The sequence below is a fragment of the Triticum aestivum genome, chromosome 2D (assembly GCF_018294505.1).
Source record: "Triticum aestivum cultivar Chinese Spring chromosome 2D, IWGSC CS RefSeq v2.1, whole genome shotgun sequence".
NCBI classification, from domain to species: domain Eukaryota; kingdom Viridiplantae; phylum Streptophyta; class Magnoliopsida; order Poales; family Poaceae; genus Triticum; species Triticum aestivum.
Genome location: NC_057799.1, coordinates 13,737,429 through 13,764,583, shown reverse-complemented (window position 1 = coordinate 13,764,583; position 27,155 = coordinate 13,737,429). Strand labels below are relative to the sequence as shown.

Sequence of the window (27,155 nt, the reverse complement as noted above, 5' to 3'; positions counted from 1 at the left end):
CCTGGGACCTCCTAACTACTCCTGGTCGTCGTCAGCGGCCTGCACGTAGTAGTAGGCACCTCCAGTGCCGTGGGAGTCGTCGTCGACGGTGGCGTCTGGCTCCTGGACTCCAACATCTGGTTGCGACAACCAGATAGAAAGGAAAGGGGGAAAAAGAGGGAGAGAAGCAACCGTGAGTACTCATCCAAAGTACTCGCAAGCAAGGAGCTACACTACATATGCATGGGTATATGAGTAAAGAGGCATATCAGTGGACTGAACTGCAGAATGCCGGAATAAGAGGGGGATAGCTAGTCCTGTCGAAGACTAAGCTTCTGGACATCTCCATCTTGCAGCATGTAGAAGAGAGTAGATTGAAGTCCTCCAAGTAGCATCGCATAGCATAATCCTACCCGGCGGTCCCCTCCTCGTCACCCTGTTAGAGAGCGATCACCGGGTTGTATCTGGCACTTGGAAGGGTGTATTTTATTCAGTATCCAGTTCTAGTTGTCATAAGCTCAAGGTACAACTCCGGGTCGTCCTTTTACCGAGGGACACGGCTATTCGAATAGATAAACTTCCCTGCAGGGGTGCACCACATAACCCAACACGCTCGATCCCAATTGGCCGGACACACTTTTCTGGGTCATGCCCGGCCTCGTAAGATCAACACGTCGCAGCCCCACCTAGGCTCAACAGAGAGGTCAGCACGCCGGTCTAAACCTATGCGCGCAGGGGTCTGGGCCCATCGCCCTATGCACACCTGCACGTTGCGAACGCGGCCGCGAGCAGACCTAGCAACCCACACGATCACGGCGGTTACGTCAAAGCGGTCCAACACGGCGCGCGCCACTCAGTCGCTGACGTCAAAAGAGCTTCGGCTGATACCACGACGTCGGGATACCCATAACTACTCCCACGTAGATGGTTAGTGCGTATAGACCAAATGGCCAGACTCAGATCAAATACCAAGATCTCGTTAAGCGTGTTAAGTATCCGCGAACGCCGACCAGGGCCAGGCCCACCTCTTACCTAGGCGGTCTCAACCTGCCCTGTCGCTCCGCCACAAAGATCCACTTGCGGGTACTCCTACGAGCCGACCCGACTTTAGTCATCACATGTGTCATGTATATAGTATATAAGTATATGCCCGTGATCACCGCCCAGGTGATCACGGCCCGATAGTATAGCACAGCAGACGGACAAGAATGTAGGGCCACTGATGGAAATCTAGCATCCTATACTAAGCATGTAGGATTGCAGGTAAAGGTATCAACAGTAGTAGCAAGGATAGGCTATGCATCAGAATAGGATATCGAAAGCAGTAACATGCTACACTACTCTAATGCAAGCAGTAGAGAGTAGAGTAGGCGATATCTGGTGATCAAGGGGGGGGCTTGCCTGATTGCTCTGGCAAGTAGGAGGGGTCGTCGACTCCGTAGTCGAACTGGGCAGCAGCAGTGTCGGTCTCGTAGTCTACCGGAGAGAAGAGGGGGAAGAAACAGTAAATACAATGCAAACATAAGCATGACGATGCGTGACATGACAGTGAGCGGTGCTAGGGGTGTCCTAACGCGACAGTAGGTGGTACCGGTGAAGGGGGGGAACACCCGGGAGGTATTCCCGATGTTTCACGTTTTCGGACAGACGGACCGGAGGGGGAAAGTTGCTAGTTCGATAGGTTAGGGAGGTGTGGTGGACGAACGGACTGCGTATTCGGATTCGTCTCGTCGTTCTGAGCAACTTTCATATAGAAAACATTTTCATCCGAGTTACGGTTTAAAAGATATGAATTTTCAAAGTTTATTTGAATTTCTGGAATTATTTATATTAAGAAAAATGAATTATGACGTCAGCATGAGGCAATGCTGACGTCAGCAAGTCAACAGGTCGGCTGACCAGTCAAACCAGACAGGTGGGTCCAGTGGGACCCACATGTCAGCCTCTGTTAGTCTAATACTTAGTTAAACTAAACTAACAGTATAATTAGAGGGATGGGCCCCACATGTCAGTGACTAATTAGTTAAACTAATTACTTTTAATTATAAAATCATTTTTAATTATTTTATTTTAAGGGGCGGGGCCCGCACGTCAGTGGCTGGGGCCGCCCAGTCAGCCCAGTTGACCAGGTCAACCTGGTCAACAGGTGACCAGGGGGCCCACTGGCAGTGACCCAGGGGGTGGCCCCAGGTGTGCCACGTCGGTGGCCGGCGCCGGAGCAACGCCGGCGACCGAAAACACGGCGGAGGCGCTCGGGACCTCGCCGGAATCCACGTACAGGGCACCGTTCAGGGAGTTTTCGGTCGCGTTCGAAAGCTACGGCTGCGCCGCGTCCAACGGTGGTGGTTGTGGCGGCAGGGGTGACCGGAATCGAGCGCGGCGAGCTCGTCGGCGGACGACCGGAGTCGGACGCCAGAGGAAAGGGCGACGCAGCATGCTAGCGAGCGAACGGAGAGGCTAGGTGGGTCGTGCGTTAGGAGGCGAAGGCAACGGGCGCTGGCCCGTGGCCATTTGGTCACCGGAGGCACGCCGGCGACGAGCGCAGGCGGCAGCGCGTTCGGGCGCTCGTGGGGGAGCCGCTACGGAGCGCGAGCGAGCTAGCGGAGAGGGGGAGGAGGTAGAGGAGCTCACCGCGCGGCGCAAGAAAGGCCCGTGGGTGGCTTAGTAGCAGCAGGTCGTCGCCGGGGAAGAAGGGGGTCGCCGGCGTCCGAGGTTGAAGGCGAGCTCGGGGAGGCGGTTGCAGTGGCTCTGAGCTTCGACGGAGAGGCGGAGGGGGTGTAGTCGAGGGCGGCGACGTCGTACGACACGGCGAGGAGGCGAGTGGGGCACGGTGGCCACGTGAACAAGGTGAACGGCGGCGAGCGCGTCGGGCGTGGGGAAGAGGGGAGCGGCGCGGACCCGGGGGAGAGGCGCAGAGGCCGAGGGAGCGAGCGGGGTGAGTGGGAGAGAGGCCCGAGGGAGCGGGGCCGCTGGCGCCCTTATCCTCTCGCGGGGTTCACCGCCGGCGAGGGGGTTCGGCGGCGACGCTCCCCTGTTCCGACCCGGTCGGGGGAACAGGAAGGGGACGCGGGGCGGGGGGGTGGGCTGGGCCGGGGCGCGGCTGCGGGTGGCGGCCCAGCTTGGGCCGGGGGGGTTTGGGCCGCGGTTCCAGTGGGGGGGGAGCGGGCCTTTTTCCTTTTGCTTTCTTTTTCTGTTTTGTTTTCTGTTTTCTCTTTTTTGTTTATTTCCTTTTCTGTTTTATTTCATTTAAAAGTATTTAGACATCTTATAAAAATGTGTTTTCTCCACCATAATTACCAGTGTATTATTTAGAACCCACTGAACATTTCTGTTTGAATTTTTGAAAACTTTTATTTTCCACTTTAATTATATTTGAAGTTTGAACTAGGAGTTTGACAAGGGTGTGGTTCAAATGTGATCAAGCCCTGTTTAGCAACATGATTAGCTTAATCACAGGGGGTTACTGTAGCATGATTCCCAGGGTGTTACAAGGGGCGCGCCCCCCCAAGCCCAATCCGAATTGGGGAGGGGGGCCGGCCCCCCTTTCCTTCTCTCCCTCTTCCCCTTCCTCCCCCCTCCTAGTTGGACTAGGAAAGGGGGGAACCTACTCCTAGTAGGAGTAGGATTCCCCCCCTTGGGGCGCGCCCTATGAGGCCGGCCGCCCCCCTCCTCCACTCCTTTATATACGGGGGAGGGGGCACCCCATAGACACACAAGTTGATTTCTTAGCCGTGTGCGGTGCCCCCCTCCACAGATTTCCACCTCGGTCATATTGTCGTAGTGCTTAGGCGAAGCCCTGCGTCGGTACCTTCATCATCACCGTCACCACGCCGTCCTGCTGACGAAACTTCTAGATAGATCTTGCGTGATCGTAGGAATTTTTTTGAAATACTGCGTTCCCCAACAATATGGATGTCTCCCGCTCATGCCAATGGGCCAGATCTTCATGCCCATGAGGCAGGAAACCTAAAAACAACACATGGAGAGGGATGCCGATGCTCATCACTGGCCGTAATTGAGGCTCGAACATCGGCTCGAACGAAGGTTCGAAAATACCTCCACCCCGCTTACACATTGTAAAGTCCATTCGAGGGAGATCTTGCCACCTTTGGCTATGGAGCGCTACCACAGTGACATATCTAGCAATAATGTAGTCAGAATGACAATTCTATTATACGATTATATGACTTTACGATCCAAACAAACCCCTTTGATTATGCGATTATGCTTAGTAGAATATATGTTTATACAAGATAGTTAGGTCTGATTCAAAATCACGATTCTAACTACCATGGCTGGCAACCCTGCGGCAAGAGGGGCGAGAGTATGGGGGCTAGAGATTAGCGGTGAGCCCATGGTCGTCGTAGGCAAGCAACACATGAGTGGGGTAGCGTAAGTGGTTTTTTCTTTTCTTTCAAAAGTCAAACTTTACAAAATTTGACCAAGTTTTATAGCAAAAAACATCTACATCCAGAATATCAAATACATATCATTAGATACATCAGGAGATGTATTTTCATATTATTTATACTTGATGTTATAGATATAAATAATTTTCTCCATAAACTTGGTGGAAATTTACAAAGTTTAACTTAAAATTTATATGCACTACATTATGGACAGAGAGCACGTCTCTGCATCTACAGCCAGACAGGCCTATGGTGATTTTGGTACTTTACGTGTGTTGTGTTTATTTACAATCACAAGTAATTATGGCTAAAAGTAAAAAAGTAGACTATCTGTACACAGATCATTGCACTGAGGAATTTTATGAAACCATACGGTCTATAGTCGTACACGTACTTAGTACTGTTTGGAAGAACTAAAATAGTATTAGTTTTAGTCGGGAGCAGATGCTTCGGGCTGCCGAGCTGTTGTGCATATTACTACCTCTGTCCTGGTTTATTGGTCCCCATTGTATTTCATGCCAAATTTTGACCATAAATTAACTAACAAAATATTTATGCATGTCACCAAAAATTATATCATTGAAAACTACGTTCAAATACGAATCAAACGATATTTTTTTGTTGACATGCATTAACATTTCATTAGTTAAATCTTTGGTCAAAGTTTGTCACAGATTACAAAAGGGACCAATAAACCAGGACGGAGGTAGTACCTGATAGACGTGGATGTTGGGTGGTTGGCAGTTGAATTAATGTGACTGCCCGTGCTCTCTTAAACTGATAGTAAATGAGCACCTAACTTATTCGGAGATTGATTTAGACTGCCCAAATGAATTTTTGGAACTCGATCCATTCTATATATGGAAGCCATACAGAACGGGTTGAGGAAGCATGTACCGGGAGGAGTACTTTAAGTGCTCGTGAGAAGATATGTTGATTTTTTACTTTACAAGAAAAGTACTAAAAAGAGCTTAAAATGTTCAGTTTGTTTTGTTGACATGCCATGAAAAAAGAAGACTTTTCGCAAAACTTTAAATGTGTAAATAATAGTTGCTCATCTAAATTGACATACCATACAAAATAAATGTACGTACATCCGATTTTGCCTGTGGTGGTTGAAGGTTTGGCAGTTGGCAGTTCTTAAATTGAAACTAAATGTACGCCTAACTTACTCTGTAGACGGATTTCGACTGCGCAAATGTTTTTTCTAAAGACTCGGTCCTTCTATATATATAGGCCACACGGAACGAGTTCAGGAAGCATGTGCTTGCAGTTGCAGTAGTTCAAGTTCTTGTTCAGGTATGCTTGATGTGTTAACTCTTATATTATTTGTGTGATTGTGAATTCTTTGAAGTTTGTTAGTTGCATTAGATATCCAAACTATTAGTGTTGCACTAGCAAAGTACCCATACACATGCCCAGGCAACATCTTTTTTTTTTTGCGAGGACAACATCTATAATTATTATTAACCTATTGAAAATAATAATTTGGTTAATGATCAATCAAACTTTTATCGTAAGAACTCTTCAACTACAGTTATATTTATTTCAGGCCCGTAAGGTGGCATGTTTATTTTGACCAAAAACAAATAAAGGTGCTACCTACTTATTTCAGTCAGAGCCCACATGTATCACATCCCTTAATTTAAATAATCTACCTATGGCCCCGCTGCAGCACATAAGCTTCATGCTCGCAAGCAAGCCAGGAAGAAATTACTTACTCCGATCAAAAATATAAGTCTTCTAGGATATTGACATGGTTCTCACCATGGTGCTTTGATTTCCAGTATCTCTACAAACATGTTGCCTCACAAAAAAAAATTATACACAAAAATATTGCTAGGATTAATTTAGTAATATCATTGTCTTATTTTAGACGTTATAGTTATTTTTCTTGAGAAAGCGAACCGCTCATACGAAGCAGTGATGATATAGTTATTAATTTATAGACTGCAATATACATTTTGGATTAGAGATAGTATGGGACATTATTTGTGATAACATACCTAATGCAAATTCTTGTTGTCGTTTTTTTATATCCATGAATCTCCTATCCTCGAATTGTTTTCTCCATCTCCCTTATAGCATAATGAAAAATACGACCGATTCAAAATGTTTTACCACAAAGTACTTGAATACTACTACCAAAACCATCATGCCTTGCTACTTAACCATTTCTCCATTATGCTCTTTTACATGAACCTAGGTTATTTATACAAAAAAATACATAATCCATATAAAATACAATATAGAATTGAATTGGTATGAGATACTTTGCCTAGATAGATCATTTATTGCTAAGATAAACCTAAATGCTCAACTCTACCAAAGTGAGGGCTGAATAAACACAGTTTGTGTCGCAGAAATACAAATTTTACTCACCAATCAATTCCACGCATTCCTTTGAAAATATCACTTTGGATGCCCCATGGTTCCAAGCCTGCTAGTAGTAATATACATTCATAAAGATTGTACAAGCAAATTTCACTATAACAAAGAAATTACATAAGCTTAGCACTTAGTACTATGAAACAATGATCCATATATAAAAGCACAGTCTGAACAATGCAAAAATGGCACGAGTATAAAATGATATGAGAGAACAAATATATTGTGTTCTTATAAAGTCTAATTAGCTCCAAGTGACGTAACAGAGTACTAAATGCAATGTACAATCATGTGTATTAATTAGAAGGACATTGAAGACATAAACAATATATTTTGTGTGGTGGAAATATATTACCTGAGGTTTAATGGACTGATGTAAGGAAAAGGTTCCCGTGTGAGTACATCATTGCCCTCTCGCCTTTGCTCCATGGAGGTCCTCCTTGCATTAGGCTGCTAGGAAGATTACCTAAGCGTTAGGTTGGTAAATTCTTTCAACTTCAATGTTAATAAGTTGCTTCTTAGATCTATTGGTCCTGATTTATTGATTAATAATATCAATGGTGAGATGTTTCTGATTTTTGTGAGATTTTCTAGCCTATTTTTTTTCTATTTTTGATAATAGAAGATTAGTGCTGTAACTACATCTTGCCCAATCTACACCACACTATTGCTTAGCCTCGTAGGAATTAGTATTTTGGTTCTCATGCGTACATAAATTTATCCTTTATATTTTCAAGAATTTTCCTCTTTCTCTTTGTTGTAGAGGTGAGTTTGGAAGATTTCCATGCATTAGTAGTGTACGTGTACATGCTGTACGTACTAGAAGTGCATGCACATAAGAGATGTGTTCTCGTAACGTCCGTGCTGTGATAGGTTAATTGTGACCGAGTGGTGCATGGTTTGGCTTAGTGATGTACGAGCACTAGCCAAGTTTGAGCTAGTTTCGATATGTTGGTTTTTGTATATAGCTTACCACATACGCCATGTGGTAGTTTGAGCTAGTTGGTTACGGGAGTAGGAGTTAGGTACTAGTCTGTCGAAGGGCCATTGGCCGAAATTTTATAGAAAAAAGGCAGTACAAAGGGTTAACAGTCTAGGCGTTCTAGAGCTGAAAACCTATGGAGCAAAGGCTCCGAGGAGTTATTAGTATACTAGTATGATTCGGTTGGGTTGGTCAATTTTGAGTCCAAGTCGGTTTTAGCTAGCTAGCCCAGGTCGATGCACATATGCATAGCACGCTGTGCAAGTTTGTAATAGGAAATTGAGAGAAAAAAATAGAGGGTACCATAGATGCCCTTGGCTAAGAGTTTTCATGGTATTTTTTGATGTGTCGATGGGTGGGCAAATTCAGCACACTTTGCACTCTAGGCTCAGATCTATCGCCCCTCCCCGCCTCCGCCCCCAGCAATTCGTCGCTCATCCATAGGCACCCTGTATATTTTTTTGCAAAAATGCATCCGGTACCTTTTCCCCGCTAAGACGGATCCTTGGTACTAATGGGCCCGCATGTCAATGCTTAGCCATCGTGCCCGTGTGGCCTAACACCACCATGAGTTACGAAGTTGGCCAACAATGCATCCTAGTGAGATAACTCATGTTCCGACAATGATATCAGAAGTAATTGTTGCAGAATCTCCCGACGGGTACCTGCGGGTTGTCTTTAGTATGTTTTCTATTAGTACATGGATTGGACCCCTAAATCTAGTGAACTGAACTAGTATGTTATAGCAATATAATCTAGTTAGTCAATATTTTAATTAGCAATATTCGCCTGCCGGTAATGAATGAATACAATCACATATGTTCTTACTATGAGTGAATGTATTATTCCAGGTTTCCCATATTTAAGTCACGCAGTTTATACATAATATATTATTCAACTTTTCCTATACTTTAATGTTGATGGAAATTGCCAGGCTACGATAAGCTTTTGCACTTCCAATGATTCTGGAGTTTTTATTTTATTTCACAATGTTGAAACCCTATTGCATTAACTGAACAAAGAAAATTTGTCATTTTCACAAATTCGGGATATTTGTGGGTTAGACATAGGCTGGAGCGGATATAGCAGTGGCCGATATCATTCACGAAATAGGCATTTGCGTAAACCAGACCTTTTCTCTATCATCACAAACCTGTTAGTTATGCATTTTACTTATTTATTATTGTGGTAATTATCATCAAGTGAAAATAGAAGTGAAAAGGAAAATGTTTAGGCAGTATGGTAAATTTAGTGCATTAGCCTTGTTTCCTGTGAGTAGATTTAGGTCCAAGGACATTTCGGTTTACCAAGATACGTCCTTTATGGAGATTAATGTGTCATATTCATAAGATTACATATCGATACAACATGCATAGTAGATATGACACTTTAGAAACTTTTAATTTCCTAACATATTTGCATGTAAGTTTTAATTAGCTTGCTTGCCTTGGTCATATTTAATTTGTAGTTTAAGAAAGCGATCTTAGCTTGTTTGGTTGGGGACGTGGAATGTACAATTCTGTTCATCACTTATGTTCAAGTCCTTGGAGGCACGGTTTTTGTTTCCTACTTAGGGTCAACCTTATAATTTTCCTTCAAACCATATTTTTGGGTTAATGGTACATACATGAAGTTATCTAGCAGTCACAAATAATTTAACTTCATACTTATGATTTTCATGTTTTCGCAGTACCAACATAATTACAAACCATAGCAGCATGGACTTGACAATTGGCACTATGTTCTTGGTCCTAGCTATTATTCTCATCACCGCAATAGTCATCAAGATTGCAAATGCAAGAGTCACCTTTGATCCAGTTTGTACACGACCACCTCCACCTGTGGTGAATAGCATTGCTCTTCTAAAACTCTTACCTACCCTGTGTACAAAGGGCCCCGAAGTTACAATGACCTATCTGTATAACAAGTTTGGCAGTGTTTTCACAGTTAGTATTCTTTGGAAAAGGATAAGCTTCTTGGTCGGGCCAGAGGTCTCTGGTCCCTTTTTTCAAGGTTCCGAGTCAGAGGTTTCCCAAGGTAATTTCAATGAGTTCACTGTGCCCATGTTTGGCCAAGAGAATGGATTTGCCGTAGATTGCTCCACTCGAATGGATGAGATTCGCTTCTACATTGATGCTCTAAAGCCATCACAGCTGAGGAGCCATGTTGACCCCATGCTTCGTGAAGTGGAGGTAAGAATATCGGTCATCGTGCCTACTCACATAATTAGATTTCTGAACAGAACTTGCAATTGATTCAAGCAGTATACAAAGCTTGATACTTTTGTTCATTTCAAAATAGATGAATTTTTTTACTTTTCAAATTCTCAAGACAACAATTTTGACTCTAATCTTTTGTTTTCATTCCAGTTTCTAGTTTTTTAGTCCAGTGTACTATGCATTATTTAATTTAATCAATGAAGTTAGATTGTTTGCTCAAAAGATCACTAAAGAACCTACTCGATACTTCATGTTACTCCCTAAATAGACAATGTTTCTTACTTTGCAAAGTCTCAAGATAGAAAGAGGACCCTTAAGGTTATTGTAAAATTGTAAGTATAATTTGTTAAAATAAGTATCTAGTGGGCGAAGTCCTATCTAACAATTTTCTATTTTTTCTGCAAGTTATGAATTGTTTATTAAAGAAAAAGTAGTTAAGTTTAACCACATGCAATTTTTCTATTATGCAATTAATGTATTCTGGAATGAGATTATATATACTTCTTAAATTAATACAACTATGATAAAATCCACACTATTTAAAGTAGTCTGTACGTGCCATAGATAAAATTAGTCTGATATCCATGCTCAGATAGTTCTCCTTTGTAAAATGGTACAATAAACAAATGTAAATAACACTATTTGTTCATTTTTTCTTTAGAAGTCTGTATAGTTTGTCACTTAATCTGGTTACTACGCAGAACGGTATCAAAATAAGATGGGAAACATTATCAGAAAATCATTTTTTGTAACAAAACTACTATGAAAACAAGGTCAGTATATTATTAATAACTAGATACATCAGTCCTTCTTAAATGTAACAATTGGGCTTCCATGGTATTTGGTAGGGTAAGGTTTAGAATTTTGATACCAATATTATTTTGGACCTCTAATAAATATGAAAAAAATTATCCATTTCATATTTATTTCATTTATATTATGAATTCAGATATTTTTTTAAAAAAAAAATATAGTCCATACTGTTGGGGTAAGTAGGATTCTGGCACCCACGAAATTACCAAATTTTTGGAAATAATGTTTAAAATTTTAAACCTCTATACAATGTACTACATGGACAATTTTCCTGTTTGAAATTATTGTACTAGAAAGATAAATATTCATTTGAAAAATGAATTATTAATTTGCATCATATTAGTGTAACATATATTTCGTTAGCTCAGACATGTTGCACAATACAAATATTGTATCAATGTTTCCTAAAAGTTATAATATTTCGAGATGCTATATATGTGCACAAATTTTCCGTGCTTGTGAATTTGCTACATAGGGTTAACACAACTAATAGACGTTGTGATAATGTATTATATTCAACAGGACTACTTTGGAAAATGGGGAGATGTGGGGGTAGTCGATCTAAAATATGAGTTCAACCATATACTCATGTTGATCGCAAGTCGATGCTTGCTCGGAAAAGAGGTTCGAGAGAAGATATTTGGCGAGTTTTACACACTGTTTACTGAAATTGAAGAAGGAGTGAACTTGGTCAGTTTCATGCTCCCATATATCCCTATTCCAGTAAACAGGCGACGCGATCGAGCTCGCATTAAGCTTACGGAGATCGTTACAGAGATTTTGAGGTCACGAAAGATATGCAACCGCATCGAGGAGGATGTGCTCCAGAAGTTGATGGATTCCAGGTATAAAGACGGCCGCTGTACAACAGAAGCGGCTGTTGCGGGAATGATAATCGCGTTGATATTTGCTGGAAAACATACAAGCGCTGTCGTATCCACCTGGACTGGAGCTTGCCTATTGACCCATGAAAAGTTCTTAGATGCTGCTTTCAATGAGCAAAAGGAAATAATGAGGACATATGGGGACAAGATAGACTATAATGTCTTGCTAGAGATGGAGACACTACATAGTTGCATCAAAGAGGCTGGACGCATGAATCCAATATCGTTTGGGTTGGTTCGCCAAGCACAAAAGAACATCATAGTGAGGACAAAAGAGGGCGTTGAATACGACATTCCGAAAGGTGACACCTTAGTAAATCTTGTAATGCTAACCCACAAATTGCCACACATTTACAAGGACCCCAAGGTATATGACCCCGATCGGTTTCGTTCCGGAAGAGATGAGGACAAAGTTGGTGGTAAATTCTCTTATGGAACTTTCGGTGGTGGAAGGCATGTTTGCGCTGGGGAGGCCTATGCTTTTATGCAAATCAAAATTATATGGAGCCATTTGCTGAGAAATTTTGAACTCAAATTGACTTCTCCTTTTCCCAAGACAGATTGGAGCAAGTATGCATTAGAGCCTAAAGGGAAAGTGATGGTAAGTTATAAGCGATACCGTGTGCCTGGAATATAGGATATGTCATCGGCCTAGCAACATGTATTTTCATGGATCTGTAGCTTTGTGTGAGTGTGGTGATACATGTTGGCTAGTTGTCTGTGGTTTTATGAGTATCATAAGGTCAGGTTATGTATAATTTCATGTTTGATTACTTCCACTTAATTGTCAAAACATTTGGCTAGTCGGCCATATTCTATAAGACTATAACAATTATTGGTGTATGTTTCTACTTATCTACAACTACATTTAGTTTATTGTTCTATTTATGCAAGGATGTGTTGCGATGACCTAACTAGTGCACTTCAGAGTAATAATAGACTTAGTAGGTGTAGATAAGCTAGACACCTTTAGGCAAGAAATTTAGTATCACTACATACTCACTAGAGATCGTTTTACAATGGGAAAAGTCGGTCCATCCCACCGCCAAAGTTGCATATTTGAGTTCTTCCACTCAAACTTGCGTATTTTGGTATGTGCCACTAACACTTGCAAAGAAATTAGGTCCATGACACTCCGCGCCGTCTCCGCCGGTTGTCGTTAGTTTGCTGTCAACTTTTGTCGTTTGCATACACTGGGATCCATTGTTTGGCCATGTCAACCTTAGGGAAGAGGAGACTCAGTTGACCCTTTCGGATAATATGGGCCTCACAATTGAGGGCATACTTTTATCATTTGCACTCCGGTGTGTGCCGACTCGGTTGATTCTTTGAGTGTTCCCGTTGATGCGGGAGGCCGTCTTTCAGGTCATAATATCTATTTTTGCTACTTCACTGCTGACTCGGTTGACTCTTTGACCGTTCCTGCCAATGTGGGGGCCTACCATTGAAACCATAATTTCCACCTTGCTACTCCGATGTGGGCCCACAAACAATAACAAGGAGACTCTTTTTACCATTCCTGCATGTTGAATATTGATGGTCTAGACACACATGGTAGTGTAGCACCTTCTTGTAAGTATCCCAATAGTAATCGTCCCAACGAAGAGCAGAGGAGAGTATCTATGACTAGCATTTTGGTCACACACAAGTTGTTACTAGTCTTGTATGGGGTAACTGTTTGATTATCTTGAGAAGATATTAGTGTTCCTTGAGACAAATAAACTAGAAAGGATTGATTGTAGCGGCAAGAATAGTAACAACTTAGAGGATTTAGATATATATAATTTATGACTATGATTGAACTAAATGAAGAATTCTTAGAACAATTATACCTTCCAAGTTGGTCAAGAGGGACTAGAAGTGCTGAAGGAGACACTTATTGTCAGTGTACTAAGATTTGGGTCCTTAGGACCCCAGACTTATGCACAAGCAGTGGTAACCTTCTCGATGGCAAGGCTTGCCGGGGGCAACTAAAGATAAACTCAAGACCAGATAAAAAGATATGAAGAAGACCTCTAATCCAGAGATTAAGAGTTCAGAAGATCAAGCTTGGGATCTTGCTGGGGAGTTGGCGATGGCCCGGCAAGCCCTGAGCCTGGCAAGCTCCGAGCCCGACAAGAATTCCACTACCTTGCCACCGCTCCACCTCATCGATCAAGTTGTCACTTGTCGTATAGGTGTCGAGCGGGCAGGTAGTTAGGTGAGTCATGTCTGGGCATGTGTCAGCTCACCGGGAAGATACAACTTTAATGACACTCGTCCCACGATCGCTTCACACGGCTAGGTTCAATATTAAAATGCTTGAAACATGCCATCTAAATCATCATCAGTGTGGAAAGGGGGTCATCTTTTTCATGTAAAATACAATACTGAACTGAAGTGAGTGTGATGACCTGGGGGATTGAAGTGCCATGACCATCACGGCAGATAGTACTGTACTAGTTAAGACTTAAGACACAAGGATGATTACATCACGATATGATCCCCATCTCTTGATTTCTGAATGCTGCCTCATTCCAAAATCTAACTACAAGGGAAACATCATTTCAGTCTCACTCTTTCCCCCTCTGGAAATTAGGTGTGAGAGTCTTGCCTGCTGTCTGAAACCTAGTGTTATCCAGCTTTAGAAATTCTTGCCCACATGTTCTGCTCCTATATATTGGTAGTAACTAGATGACACCCCGCGCATTGCGGCGGGAATTTGTAGAAAGCGACTATAATGTGAAAATCTTAAGGGGAAGTGATCTCTAAATCTAAAAGGTAATATAGTTATAGAAAAATATGTAGGTTGAGAATCACAAACACTAAGACCTCAAATGCATGTTTTATTAATTTCTACTCACAATGGCCAAAGTATTAGCGAGTAGAAACTACCAACTACCTAAGCATAACAATATCATGCATGAACTACAGAAATTAGATGCTACAGTTCTTTCATAGCAGCCACGTTTGTTGACCAACTTTGAGGATGCAAGGTAATATCACAGTGATGCTTCACGGGTATGAATGGTAATGCAAGATTGTTTAGTAATGTGAGTAACTTCTGCAATAATATTTTACTGGTCATCATTAGAACTAATGTGGTGATTTAAGAGATCTATCAAGATTCAAGAGAGGCAAAAGTATTTACATTAATCCTGTCACAATTTCTAAAGGGGTATAAAAGTGCTGAGACAGATTTTGGCCTTGAACTGATGGTGTCACTCAAACTGAAGATTACAGTTTTGAAGAAAAATTAAAACATATATAATCCATATTACAGACATGCAGGTGCACAAATGACTGAAGCTGCATGCTTCAGTGCAGAAACGTCTGGCAAACAGCATTGGATGGCAGAAAAAAAACAATACTGTATGAGTGTATAAAAACCGATCATATAAAAAGGGTTAGTGTATAGTTACACCATTGCAAATAAGGTGCGCCAATCTAGCACTGCTAGCTCTGCCTGCAAGTCAAATAGGAAGATATAAAGATAATCCCCGTGTAAATCGTGTTAGTATTTGAATAACCCAAACTGAATTATGGCATGCTTTCCATTGCATACAAATACATGAGCAGATGAGCAAAAAGGTAAGAAAAGCTGAACCTCTTTCATTGAACAATAGGTGTTCCCGTGGAGGCCGAAGCGCGCTGCAGAAGTGCTCGACGAGCACATACTGGTCCGTGAGCACCACCACCAGCGAGCCTTTCTTGGGGAGGGCACCTCCCGCGAGCTGGAAGATCTCGACCAGGGTCAGCGACTTGTCGAAGGAGTAGGTCTCATCAGAGACCTGACCGCCCACAAGGATGTTGGTCGTTGCGTTCGTGGCGCCCAAACAATCAAGTATTATGGTAGCAGTGCGCGGGTCTCCGATGGTGATGGACCCATGGCCGGCGCTGGCGGCGTAAGATGGAGAGAGAGAGAGAGGTAGAGATGATATTGGGAAGATGAGAAGAACCGGTCGATATTTTGTTAGGAATCGGTGGAGATTTATTCCTGAGATGAAGGAACCGCCCGAGTATTAGTCAAAGCAGTTTCCCTTTTTGACATCCCGTGTTAATAGCTAGCAAGATATATTTTGCGATTCTACATTAATGTCTATCCGTGGAACCGCTGCATGGACGTAATTGATTGTGTTTGCATGCAGTCTAGTCAGGACGTTTTCTTTTGCTAATTATCTTGCACGCGAGATCTATCGAAGATTATGCTCGCGTTTTTTTAACACAGTACAGACACAAGCGCTCATATACACGCGCATACACTTACCCCTATGAACGCACACACGCACATCCTACCCCTATGAGCTAGAAATCCTGAAATGAATCCAGGAATAAATGCGAGCACCAGGACTTGAACCCTGGTGGGCTGGTGATACCACAGTCCCTCTAATCATCCAACCTCAGGTTGGTTCGCGATTATGCTCGCGTTAGTGAATATGGATAGGCTGCATGTCTCACGTACAACGGGATGGGTGAAGAACTGATGACATGGTAGGATGATGTGGATAGCCTGCATGTTAAGAGAAATCATGTAGTGGGGTGCTCCTATTTAGATATAGTAGATGTGCTTATAACAATAAATTTGATTCCTGGTAGATTGTGATAGATAAGGATTCTTATCCAGCCACCTTTTCCTTCTCTTTTATTAGAATAAATTCACAATGTTGCTCTCCGTAGGCTGGTCCTAAGAAATAAACTAAAATGGTCCTTAGTGTCATAATAGTCTGTGTGCAGAGGCCTTGGTGTGTAAGTAATACTTTCTCGAGTCTGGACAGTCTCATGCATCATCCTTAACATGCATTTGCTACTTCTTTCAAGTAGAAGGTGGGCATACTCATGCATAATGCATTTGGTGTTGGTATTGGTCAATAAAGTTGCTCTTCTGAACTAAAGTGTATGCAATTGGTGTTGGTCAATATATCAAGTAGCTGTCTGAACAAAATTTCCAGCTTATAATGCAGATACGTCGGCTTCTACAAGGGTGTGGAGAGTGCAGGAGCAGCCGTGGCATGGCAGGTCGACACCCACAAGACGTCCCTGCTGTTGCAGCTGATCGTCAACTGGGGGCTGTGCACCGTCAGCTACCCGCTGCTGGCCGTCCTGGTGCTCCTGGCCGTGAAGGACGAGGACTACTCCGTGTCCAACGTCGACGACGTCGGCAAGGAGAAAGAGACCAAGATGGCCGCGCCGTCAAGCTTCCACTGCGGAGAGAAAATGTTTCAGTTATTCATCGGCGTGTTCGCCAGCCGCAACATCTCTCGAGCACAATGGTTTAGACCGCAATGTAGGCGTGAGTGTTCGCTTCTCGGTCATCATGAGTGGGGTAGCGTAAGTGGTTTTTTCTTTTCTTTCAAAAGTCAAACTTTACAAATTTTGACAGAGTTTTATAGCAAAAAACATCTACATCCAGAATATCAAATACATATCATTAGATATATTAGGAGATGTATTTTCATATTATTTACACTTGATGTTATAGATATAAATAATTTTCTCCATAAACTTGGTGGAAATTTACAAAGTTTAACTTAAAATTTATATGCACTACATTATGGACAGAGAGCACGTCTCTGCATCTACAGCCAGACAGCCCTATGGTGATTTTGGTACTTTACGTGTGTTGTGTTTATTTACAATCACAAGTAATTATGGCTAAAAGTAAAAAAAAAAGTAGACTATCTGTACACAGATCATTGCACTGAGGAATTTTATGAAACCATACGGTCTATAGTCGTACACGTACTTAGTACTGTTTGGAAGAACTAAAATAGTATTAGTTTTAGTCGGGAGCAGATGCTTCGGGCTGCCGAGCTGTTGTGCATATTACTACCTCTGTCCTGGTTTATTGGTCCCCATTGTATTTCATGCCAAATTTTGACCATAAATTAACTAACAAAATATTTATGCATGTCACCAAAAATTATATCATTGAAAACTACGTTCAAATACGAATCAAACGATATTTTTTTTTGTTGACATGCATTAACATTTCATTAGTTAAATCTTTGGTCAAAGTTTGTCACAGATTACAAAAGGGACCAATAAACCAGGACGGAGGTAGTACCTGATAGACGTGGATGTTGGGTGGTTGGCAGTTGAATTAATGTGACTGCCCGTGCTCTCTTAAACTGATAGTAAATGAGCACCTAACTTATTCGGAGATTGATTTAGACCGCCCAAATGAATTTTTGGAACTCGATCCATTCTATATATGGAAGCCATACATAACGGGTTGAGGAAGCAAGTACCGGGAGGAGTACTTTAAGTGCTCGTGAGAAGATATGTTGATTTTTTACTTTACAAGAAAAGTACTAAAAAGAGCTTAAAATGTTCAGTTTGTTTTGTTGACATGCCATGAAAAAAGAAGACTTTTCGCAAAACTTTAAATGTGTAAATAATAGTTGCTCATCTAAATTGACATACCATACAAAATAAATGTACGTACATCCGATTTTGCCTGTGGTGGTTGAAGGTTTGGCAGTTGGCAGTTCTTAAATTGAAACTAAATGTACGCCTAACTTACTCTGTAGACGGATTTCGACTGCGCAAATGTTTTTTCTAAAGACTCGGTCCTTCTATATATATAGGCCACACGGAACGAGTTCAGGAAGCATGTGCTCATGGCTATATGTGCATTCCGCACATGGTACCACCACGACACGAGGCAGCTCATGGCTCTCGTGCGCTGGGTGTGCTTCCATTTGGGCACGCCTACTCAGCTCACTGCCCACTTAAGAGGTGGAATGCAGACGCTGGGGTAGCCGAGGTGGGACTAAAACAGAGGAAACTCTGGCCATTCTGCTGCTCTGTTCGTGACTGAGGACTGAAGGCCGTGGGTAGTGAGCAGCTGCTGTTGGGCTGGGCCGCATGGAGGAACGGTAAGCACTGCGGTGATTTTGGTCACCTCACTGAACACTGCTGCTGCACTTCACCAAGAGCATCTCCAACATCGGTTTCAGCTATTCATCAGCGTGTCGCCGCAAGTACAACAGCTTAGGTTGTGGTGTAGGTTTGTGTGAGCACCCGCTGCTTGACCATCGTTCAATCTTTTGTGCTGTGTCCAGTTGTTACTCCAGTGTGCGTGTGTGTGTAGTTCATGGCGGCGGTGGTGTTCATTGGCAATATCATGTGATGTTTTTTCTTGTCTTGAGTTCAGTTTAGTTGCGGTACAGTTTCATTTCATTGTTGAACCGCTATGCCAATCAGGGAATGGGAACCAGTTACGGCTTCATCATTGATTTTGCGATGCACGCTTCTCTTCAGTGCGATTTCCTGTTAGTATTTCAGCTGATGGAAAAGGAACTCTGAACTGCAGATAGATAACTCCGCGTCTTCTGAATTTTCAGGCTGTCTGAAGTAGGCATATCTTGAGCATATGGATAGGATAGGAAACAAGCATTCGGTTTCAGCATACGCTCTTGGAATTCCATGGCGCGCCGGCAAACGATATTTTATCATGCTACAGACAATCTTCTCTCAAAAAGAAAAAAGTAAATACAAATGTTATGTGACTATGTGAGGCTTTCCATTCTGATAACTATTTGGCTAGCTAATATACTCTGAATACAGGCAACCTTGTTGTGAACAGAGAGCAGTAATGCAGGCAGCACCAAATGCTGGCCGGCGTCGCAGTCATGCACATGCGCATATCATCGTCAAAGGTTAGTGCCATGTACAGTTAAATAGGAAAAGCATCAAACGTTTGTAACACATATAAACAGAGTAGAAAAAAAAGAAAAAGATTGCCCAGCATATTTGACATATGCGTGCTTATCTAGACGGTGGCCACAATCATTAATCCTTGAGTTTCTATGCTGAGTGTGCATGCCGCACACGGAACCACCACAACACGGGGCACCTCACGGCGCTCGTGTGTCTGGTGTGCCTTCATTCTGGCACGCCTACTGAGCTGACTGCTCACTTAAGAGGTGGTTCTCACACCACTGAGTGGCCGAGGTGGGACTAAAGAACCAGGAAACTATGGCCATTCCCATTCGCGAGGAGGGGCTGAGGTCTGAAGGCTGTGTGGGCTGTGAGCAGCAGCTGCTGGGCTGGGCCGCATTGAGGAATGGTGAGCTGGGTCTGCGAAATGTAATTTACTCTGTCCAGAACACTGCGGGTGCACTTCACTATGCCACGTTCAACACTGGTGGATTACGATAATCTCACCCGCAAAAAAAAGAGATAATCTAGCTTATCCAACGATCTTATATTAGTTTACAAAGAGAGTGTATGAGTATATCGCAACACAGTTCAGCAAACGCAGACTGACCAGTTTTTACCTATTTTGGTGTAAATTTAACCCACTTGTCTCTAGTTTTTGAAGTGAAGATAAAACCTATCTCTAGTTTCGTGACTATTTTTTCATAGCACGTTGTACCGTGAACTGAGCCTGACTGGAGAAGAAATCTACACAAGTACGTGATTGAAACTCCACAGCATGAACTAAGCATTGCTTTATTGCGAAAATTATTATAAGCTTATAACATCCAGATAGCTACAAGGAAAAATGGAGTAAACTATAGTACAAAGGTCGCCCCGGAAACTGGCCCAAAATTGCAAACACAAATTACTGGGTACCCAAATTACTTGTCAGACGCCTATCGGAACAATTTTACATGTTGACACAGTAGCACCTGAAATAGGGCCACTGCCAACCTTTATCTTGTATATGCTCAATGAACCCAACCAGGCACTATCTTATCTTTTGGTTGTTACAGGATTTGGTTGCACTTTTACGCGAGCTCGAGAACAAGTGCGGATGCTCCGCCTCCGCCGTTGCAGACACCGGCGACCCCGATTTTGCCACCCTTCTCCCTGAGGACCTGTGGAGCAGCAACATGGTTACTTGGTTCATTTACATAACCAACTATGAAAAATGTGCTTTGGCGATGCGTTGTTGTAAAATGGTGACAAGTGAGAAAATCTGATGAAGTCAAAGGAAACAGGTGACAGCACAGGATATAACTTTTTCATATCAGAGTGGGCAAAAATCTCAACTATCAATGTGGTAAACTATTTTTTTTTCGCACGGGTTACAGACTTGGGTATGATCATATTTGCAAACATTTTGCAGAACGTTTTTTTAATGATAATTAGCAGTCATAGACTGAAGATAAGATGTCTAGTACTACTTTTGAGTATCACTAGGTTTCGATGTTTACTAGAGGAACAGCTTCTACTAAGTAAAAAAAGCAATATACCCGTCCTCAGTTCGTGTGCCTTGGATCTTAAGCCCCTTTCTTTGTCTGCCTCCCTTCTAAGCCCCCCAGTTCGGTCGAGTTGTTGCTGATTCCCCCCTTTGGCATGCTTAACATATTTGTCAATATATAACCAACAAAAGGGCACATGATTAGACAGAACTGCTCCTCAATTTCTACCCAGCAGCAGCGGACAACCTGGAGACAGCGTGCTCCATCCGGCTCTGCCCTTGACTGCTCCGGCCTCCCTCGAGCGACCCCCGCCGTCTTACTGCTCATCTCCAGGTCGAGCTCCATATCGACGCTCCAGATCGACGCAGACCTCAGCTCCACCGGTCGCCACCAATCTCTGCTCTAATCGGCCGCCGGACCGCCTCCTGTCCCCAATCCATGGTCCCGCTCGCCGGACCTCCCGCCTCCAGGTCGACCCCGCGTCTCCCGTTCGTCCGCTGCTACCGAGCGAGCCGGAGCATGAGCGCGCCGAACTCTACTATCTCCCTTCCTCCTCCGTTTTCCGTGGCACCCAATCCAGTCTGACGCCGAACATGGCCGAGCGAGCCTTCTCTGTCTCGCGACGGACGGGACGAGCAGAAACAGAAAAAGGAACGAGCGACTTCTCTGTCTCGACTTAAGAAAATATACGAGGGCAGAGTGGTCATTTCAGAATATAATTAGACTAATATATTGGATTATTAGCTTAATGAAGAGATAACTATGCCAAAGGGGGGAATTAGCAACAACTAGACCGAACTGAGGGGGCTAGAAGGAAGGGAGACGAAGAAAGGGGCTTAAGATCGAAGGCACACGAGCTGGGGGGGTTATAATCAATTCTCCCTCAAACAACAGGCTCTGGCACGTGATCACAACACAGGACAACACCTCAAGAGAGAACTTACACCAATAAGGGTGACCAAGATGCGAGCACCGCTGCATCCAAGAGGGTGTCCTAAAGACACAGCTCCCCCATGTACATTAATCTTTTCCTGCAAGTACACCTGCTGTCAGCACCGCATCTAATTTACACTAATGAATACTGCTAATGGACAGCAAATAGTAAAGATCGACGTGCATTTTCCGACAGGAATGTTAGCTTATATTCAGGCCCCGAAACAAATTTAGCTGTTCTTTAGCGCGGAAACGGAATTAGTTGAACCAAGGCAGCACTTACTGAAGGAATTCCAAGAATCTTCTGATTTGCGAGTGCAACAGCCTGCAATAAGGAGTGGAAATAAAATATTGATTGTATGCAAATTAGTAAAAAGTAGTAAAAAAGGATCAAGATCGTACCGCAAAGGCTTCATTAATTTCATAAAAATCAACAGATGAAGATTCTAAGCCAGCATTTGAGAGAGCCTTCGGTATGGCAAGTGCCGGGGTGGTGGTAAATAGTTCGGGAGCCTGAATAAAGAATTGGAAGTTAGAAATATCATTCCAGTTTATAAATTGATAGAGAACAGCCTTCAGTTATTGTAATTACACAGAACTCAATTCAAGAGAAGATGGATTCATATTTCACCCAGGACCTAGATCCTTATGTACACTTTCCTAAGATTTTAATCTAGTCCAAACTAAGATAAGAACTGGTACTTTAGCTTACTTGAGCTGCATCGGCAAATCCTTTGATCCTTGCAAGAACTTCCAGTCCAAGTTCTTGAGCCTTCTGCCCACTCACCAATACTAATGCGGCAGCACCATCACTGCTCCATGTAAAATAAACAGATAAGCATCACATATTTAGTTACATTCAGGGTAGTAGATTGGATAATGGCAGTCGACGAACAAAGAAATCCAGTAAAACATAAGATGACAAGAGAATCTGTGGCAACAAATAACTATATACATAAGAATTTTAACATTTCTGTAGACTTGGTTAAATATCAAGAAGTTTGACTTAGGACAAAGCTAGACCTTCAATTAATTTGGAAGGGAGGGGGTACATCAGAATCTCAACATTTTCAATTTAGATGGACATTTACAAAAGTCCTGCTAGAAATACAAATACGAAGTAACATACTAAAATTTACCATTAACTGGATTGTAAAAACATACCACGCAGATGGAACATAAATAGGAGTATTAAACAGGACTAGCAATTTGCAACAACAAACAGCAGTTGAATGCAGTACAAAGGACAGCAAGAAAACTAGTCAAGTTTAAAGCCCTGTATAGAACATAATCTTAGGATTCAAGAAAACAAAGACAGAAAAACACATCAAGGCTAAGATCTGAAAAGAAAGATAAGCACCTTATACTAGAGGCGTTCCCAGCAGTAACAGTGCCAGCGTTCTCCTTGAAACTTGGGCGGAGCTTCCTCAGTTTCGCTGGGTCAAACTAAGAGGCGTAAAATGCTCACATTACACAGTAGTATAGTATCACATACAAAGATTATACAGGTAACCAATGTCATATTTTCCTTGTTTTAATTAACCAGAAGACTATCAGCAACTTTGCCAATAACATAGAATGTACTGCCTGATATTTCTTGAGCCTGCCCTGGTACATATTATATTTCACTACAGAATGCATGAAAAAAAAAATAGATACAGAATGGAGACAAACACAACATGCTTCAAATAATATATAATTTTGCGAATAATTTGGTTGTTCTTAAAGGAAATTTACATCTACTGGTAACAAAAATTGCACAGGATATAGCCTTATAGTTCATTGTTCCCAGTTTTTCTCTGTTTGAAAAGAATTACCCTGTCTAGGCTCTCGTCTTTTTCAACAAGTACCGGTTGTTTTCCTCTGCCAACAGGAACTTCAACCTGGTAGATAGGACAGAGGGCATTAGGAAAACAAATAAAGGAATGGTTACTAATATTGGCAAAGAGGCAGAAAATGACAGGAACGATCTCCCATGCAAAAGCGCCACTATCACGAGCAGCAATTCCCCGCTCATTACTTTGAATAGCAAAAGCATCCTACATAAGAGTGTATAAATTCAGATACGTCACAACTAATAAATGCATGGGTCATAATGTAAAAGGACATTACATCAATACCTTAAAAAGATGTCAAAGATAGTATTTGACAAATTTAACTCTGCTATATCATATTCTTCCACAATAAAATGGAAAATAGAATAAAATTTTGGGAAGTGATTATTGTCCAAAAGCATGGTGTTCTGTACTAAAGAGCTACATTGCAATCATACAATTAATATTGATATCCTCACCCCAAAGTGAGGTATCAGTAATTTTGGCAAAATGATCTCTTGCACATTAATACAAAAAATTCACTTCCACGTTTGAAGCAAGCAACCGAAGGTTCGTGTACTCATGTAGAGCATTATTGAAACCTACCGTAGAAATTTCATGGGAGCATCCCTGCTAGAAAAATTAAAAGGTTGATAGGCCCAAGCTGGTATTAATAGGGCATCGCTGAGATAAGACATTGGCAGTTATGTATATATTGGTCCAAACCAAACAGGATTGCACCTAAGATGAAGAAAGAACATAGATAATCAACTTGTATGGGGCGGTAATGACAAAGTTCAGTGCACTCAAAAGACCAACTTTCCGTGTGTTTCTGTATTTAATAATCACCTCTACTGAATCTCTAGAAGTAAAAACTGACAAAAGACATGCCCTTCTGTGCTAGAAAAATATAAGAATGATAACTACATTAGAAAGTGGTTACTACAATCTGTCGTGACTTACTTGGTCTTCCCTTGTCAGAGCATGATTATCAGCACAAAGCTCAGCACACACTCCCATGGCACAATCGCCATATACATCCCAAAGGCCGTCCTTAAGCATACCGTCAACAAGGCTGTCATGTCCGAAGCGAGAACCTTTTCTGCATTTGATTGCACAAATCACTAAATTGCCGGCAAGACATACAAGAGGCATACACTAACATTGTACATTTGTACTGTATTATGCATCAATGCTAACAGATCACATAATACAATTTAAACTTTTAGCCGACTGCTTTGTTCATGTTCCTTGAACAAAGCAAAACAGAGCAATCTAAACACAAGGTGTCAAACAAACTGTTTCAAATGGATATCTTGGCATTCTCCTTCTCCTAGTATGCTTAGTTTATTCAGACAAAAAAACAAGATTGATTTTCAGCTATGCACTACATCCAGATACAATCAGAGAAACACTTTACTGACCTAGCTTCAGCGATGTATTTCGGAGCATTCGACATGCTTTCCATACCACCTGCCACTACAATATCATTGCTGCCCAGTTGAATCGACTGTGCAGCAAACATCGTTGCTGCAGAAAGAGAAAAAAGAAACAAGATCATGGTCAAAAAATGTCTCAGTTACAGAAACTGTAAACACAGATTATACAGACATGGTCACATGAGCTCGAACCTTTCATGCCAGAAGCGCAAACTTTGTTGACTGTCGTGCAAACAACCGTGTTCGGTATCCCTGCACCTAAAGCAGCCTGTCTCGCGGGAGCTTGCCCCAAGTTAGCACTCAAGACATTGCCGAAGAAGACCTCCTGCACAAGGGATGGATCCACATTCGCCCTTTTCAGAGCGGCTGATCGCCCCCCAGCCAGCGTGTTATTATTACTGTCGGGTTAAACAGAGTGAACAGATTATACCTTCAGGGGGGCATACAGAAAGATACTGATCTCACCTTCGATAGCTACGGAGCCGAGTTTGGTAGCAGACAAGGAAGACAGGGCGCCGAGGAAACCACCCATAGGGGTGCGCGCGACCCCCACAACGCAGACATCTGTCAGAAAGGAAGAAGTTACTAACTGCAGCATATATTGCAGCACACCACATACAGTAAATTTTCTTTTGTCTGATCTTTCCCTTAATTTTCAGTTTTTCTGACGATTTTTACAAATATGTGCACACAAGAAAATCAAAGAAAATAAAACCAGTTGTGTCTCACATCACGCCACACTCACACCAGTAGCGAATCATTTGTTTACACCTTTGTGCGGATCGTTGTCAAATTTTTAATTTTTTTTATTATTATGAAGTCTGAACTAGTAAGAAGGAGCTCATTGTGAACATTATCATAGACAAGCTGCCCGCGGTTGGTTCAGAAGAACACAAACCGGGATACTATACGGGGCGGGGCGGGGCGAGATGAGGAACAAGGAAGCGGCAGTACCTCTGGGGCCGATGTTCTCTGAACCCATGGCAGCTCCCCGACTGCGACCTGCAAAATCGGTCAGGCGAACAAAAACAAACTCCGGTTCAGTGTCGCCGCGGGATCAGGCAAGCAGCCGTCGCGTCAGGCGCGGCCACGAGGGGGGCGACAGACGTCGCTGCCACGCCGGCGGCGCCAAGGAGCGGTCCGCGATTATTGACGGCCATCTGCATCAGGCCAAGAAAATGCAGAGAACGAGAGAGAGGGAGGGAGGGAGCGTGCCTGGGGTTGTCGGATCTGGCGGCGGCGGAGGCGGAGGCGGAGTGCACGAGGCGCGGGAGCGGGGGTCAAGCAGCCGGGATCGGACGGGGGTCTGCTGGCTGCTCGTGCCTGGTCTGGAGTCTGGACTTGTTGCGCTGTTTATAACGGGGGAGGGGTTCAGTTCAGTCGCTGAGGGTCAGAGTCAGTGGGGCTGCGGTCCAAGGCCTACAAAGAATGCCCGCTTCGCAGCCATTGGAGATGAAACGTGGACTTTTACCAAGAATCTTTAAAAAAAACACGTCAGCTAAATGCCAGTTGACTGACTTCGGTTTGGGGTCAGTCGATTTCGAGAGTTCACCCGAGGGAGGCCGGAGGGAAGGAAGGAGCTCGCGCGAAGGGCTACCCCATCTTAGGGTGGGGGTGGGGCGGCAACACGACGGCGGTGGGGGCGGCATAACGGCGGATGGTGCAAGGTCGCCGGAGCTAGAGGATGGCCGGGGGGAGGGAGGGCGACAGCACGGCGGTGAGCCACGGTTGGGGGGAGGGTGGGGCGGTCGAATGGCACGGGAGCGCCGCCGGCCGCGGGAGGTGGAAGCCAGTTGTTCAGCCGGTGGTACGCGAGGTGGTCAGATCAGGAGGAAGATCAGCGGGAGGTTGAAGATGCAATCTCGGCCGTCTGTTTTGTATCCGATGGCTAATAGGAATCGACTGACCCAGATGATTGTTTTTCCAGACGACTTGCAACCAGCCGCACAAAAAAACCCACCAAAACTACTACAATTGATGTGTTTGGAAAAGAGTAACTCGAACATCCGAATGACAACGATGATGTCATAGATTATTCACGATTGGCCAAGATGATGCGCTCCTCGTCCGTCGCCAACGACCTCCTGCGGCCGTTTCCTCGAAGATTATGCTGGGGGCAACTGCCGCGACTTAGGCGACGTGACTGGCATCTCATACCTCCCTA

At 43.2% G+C, this 27,155-nt stretch overlaps 2 protein-coding genes and 1 long non-coding RNA gene across 5 annotated transcripts; 2 read left to right on the top strand and 1 right to left on the bottom strand.

Moving 5' to 3' along the window:
- The first annotated feature begins 5,648 nt into the window (after positions 1-5,648).
- On the top strand, positions 5,649-12,517 carry LOC123051110 (obtusifoliol 14-alpha demethylase-like). The gene is made up of 3 exons (XM_044473892.1): positions 5,649-5,687; positions 9,449-9,950; positions 11,313-12,517. Exons 2-3 carry the CDS (start codon positions 9,477-9,479, stop codon positions 12,309-12,311), a joined length of 1,473 nt encoding a protein of 490 aa, XP_044329827.1. The 5' UTR covers positions 5,649-5,687; positions 9,449-9,476; the 3' UTR covers positions 12,312-12,517.
- Positions 12,518-18,099: 5,582 nt separating this feature from the next.
- On the top strand, positions 18,100-20,091 carry LOC123051109 (uncharacterized). Its single transcript, XR_006423945.1, has 3 exons — positions 18,100-18,531; positions 19,000-19,143; positions 19,223-20,091. It is a non-coding gene; the product is annotated as an uncharacterized lncRNA (long non-coding RNA).
- A 3-nt stretch (positions 20,092-20,094) lies between these two features.
- On the bottom strand, positions 20,095-26,419 carry LOC123051108 (acetyl-CoA acetyltransferase, cytosolic 1). 3 transcript variants are annotated; one of them, XM_044473889.1, is made up of 14 exons: positions 26,207-26,376; positions 25,946-25,993; positions 25,457-25,555; positions 25,184-25,357; positions 24,977-25,082; positions 24,516-24,654; positions 23,700-23,777; positions 23,556-23,621; positions 23,099-23,184; positions 22,451-22,550; positions 22,141-22,251; positions 22,022-22,063; positions 21,750-21,836; positions 20,095-20,478 (listed from the first exon to the last, which is right to left on the bottom strand). In XM_044473889.1, the coding sequence occupies exons 2-14, from the start codon at positions 25,971-25,973 to the stop codon at positions 20,389-20,391; spliced, it is 1,206 nt and encodes a 401-aa protein (XP_044329824.1). In that variant the 5' UTR covers positions 25,974-25,993; positions 26,207-26,376; the 3' UTR covers positions 20,095-20,388. The 3 variants fall into 3 exon arrangements, with proteins under 3 accessions (XP_044329824.1, XP_044329823.1, XP_044329826.1); XM_044473888.1 differs by having other exon boundaries at positions 23,556-23,777; positions 26,207-26,419; XM_044473891.1 differs by lacking the exon at positions 23,700-23,777.
- Positions 26,420-27,155: the final 736 nt, after the last annotated feature.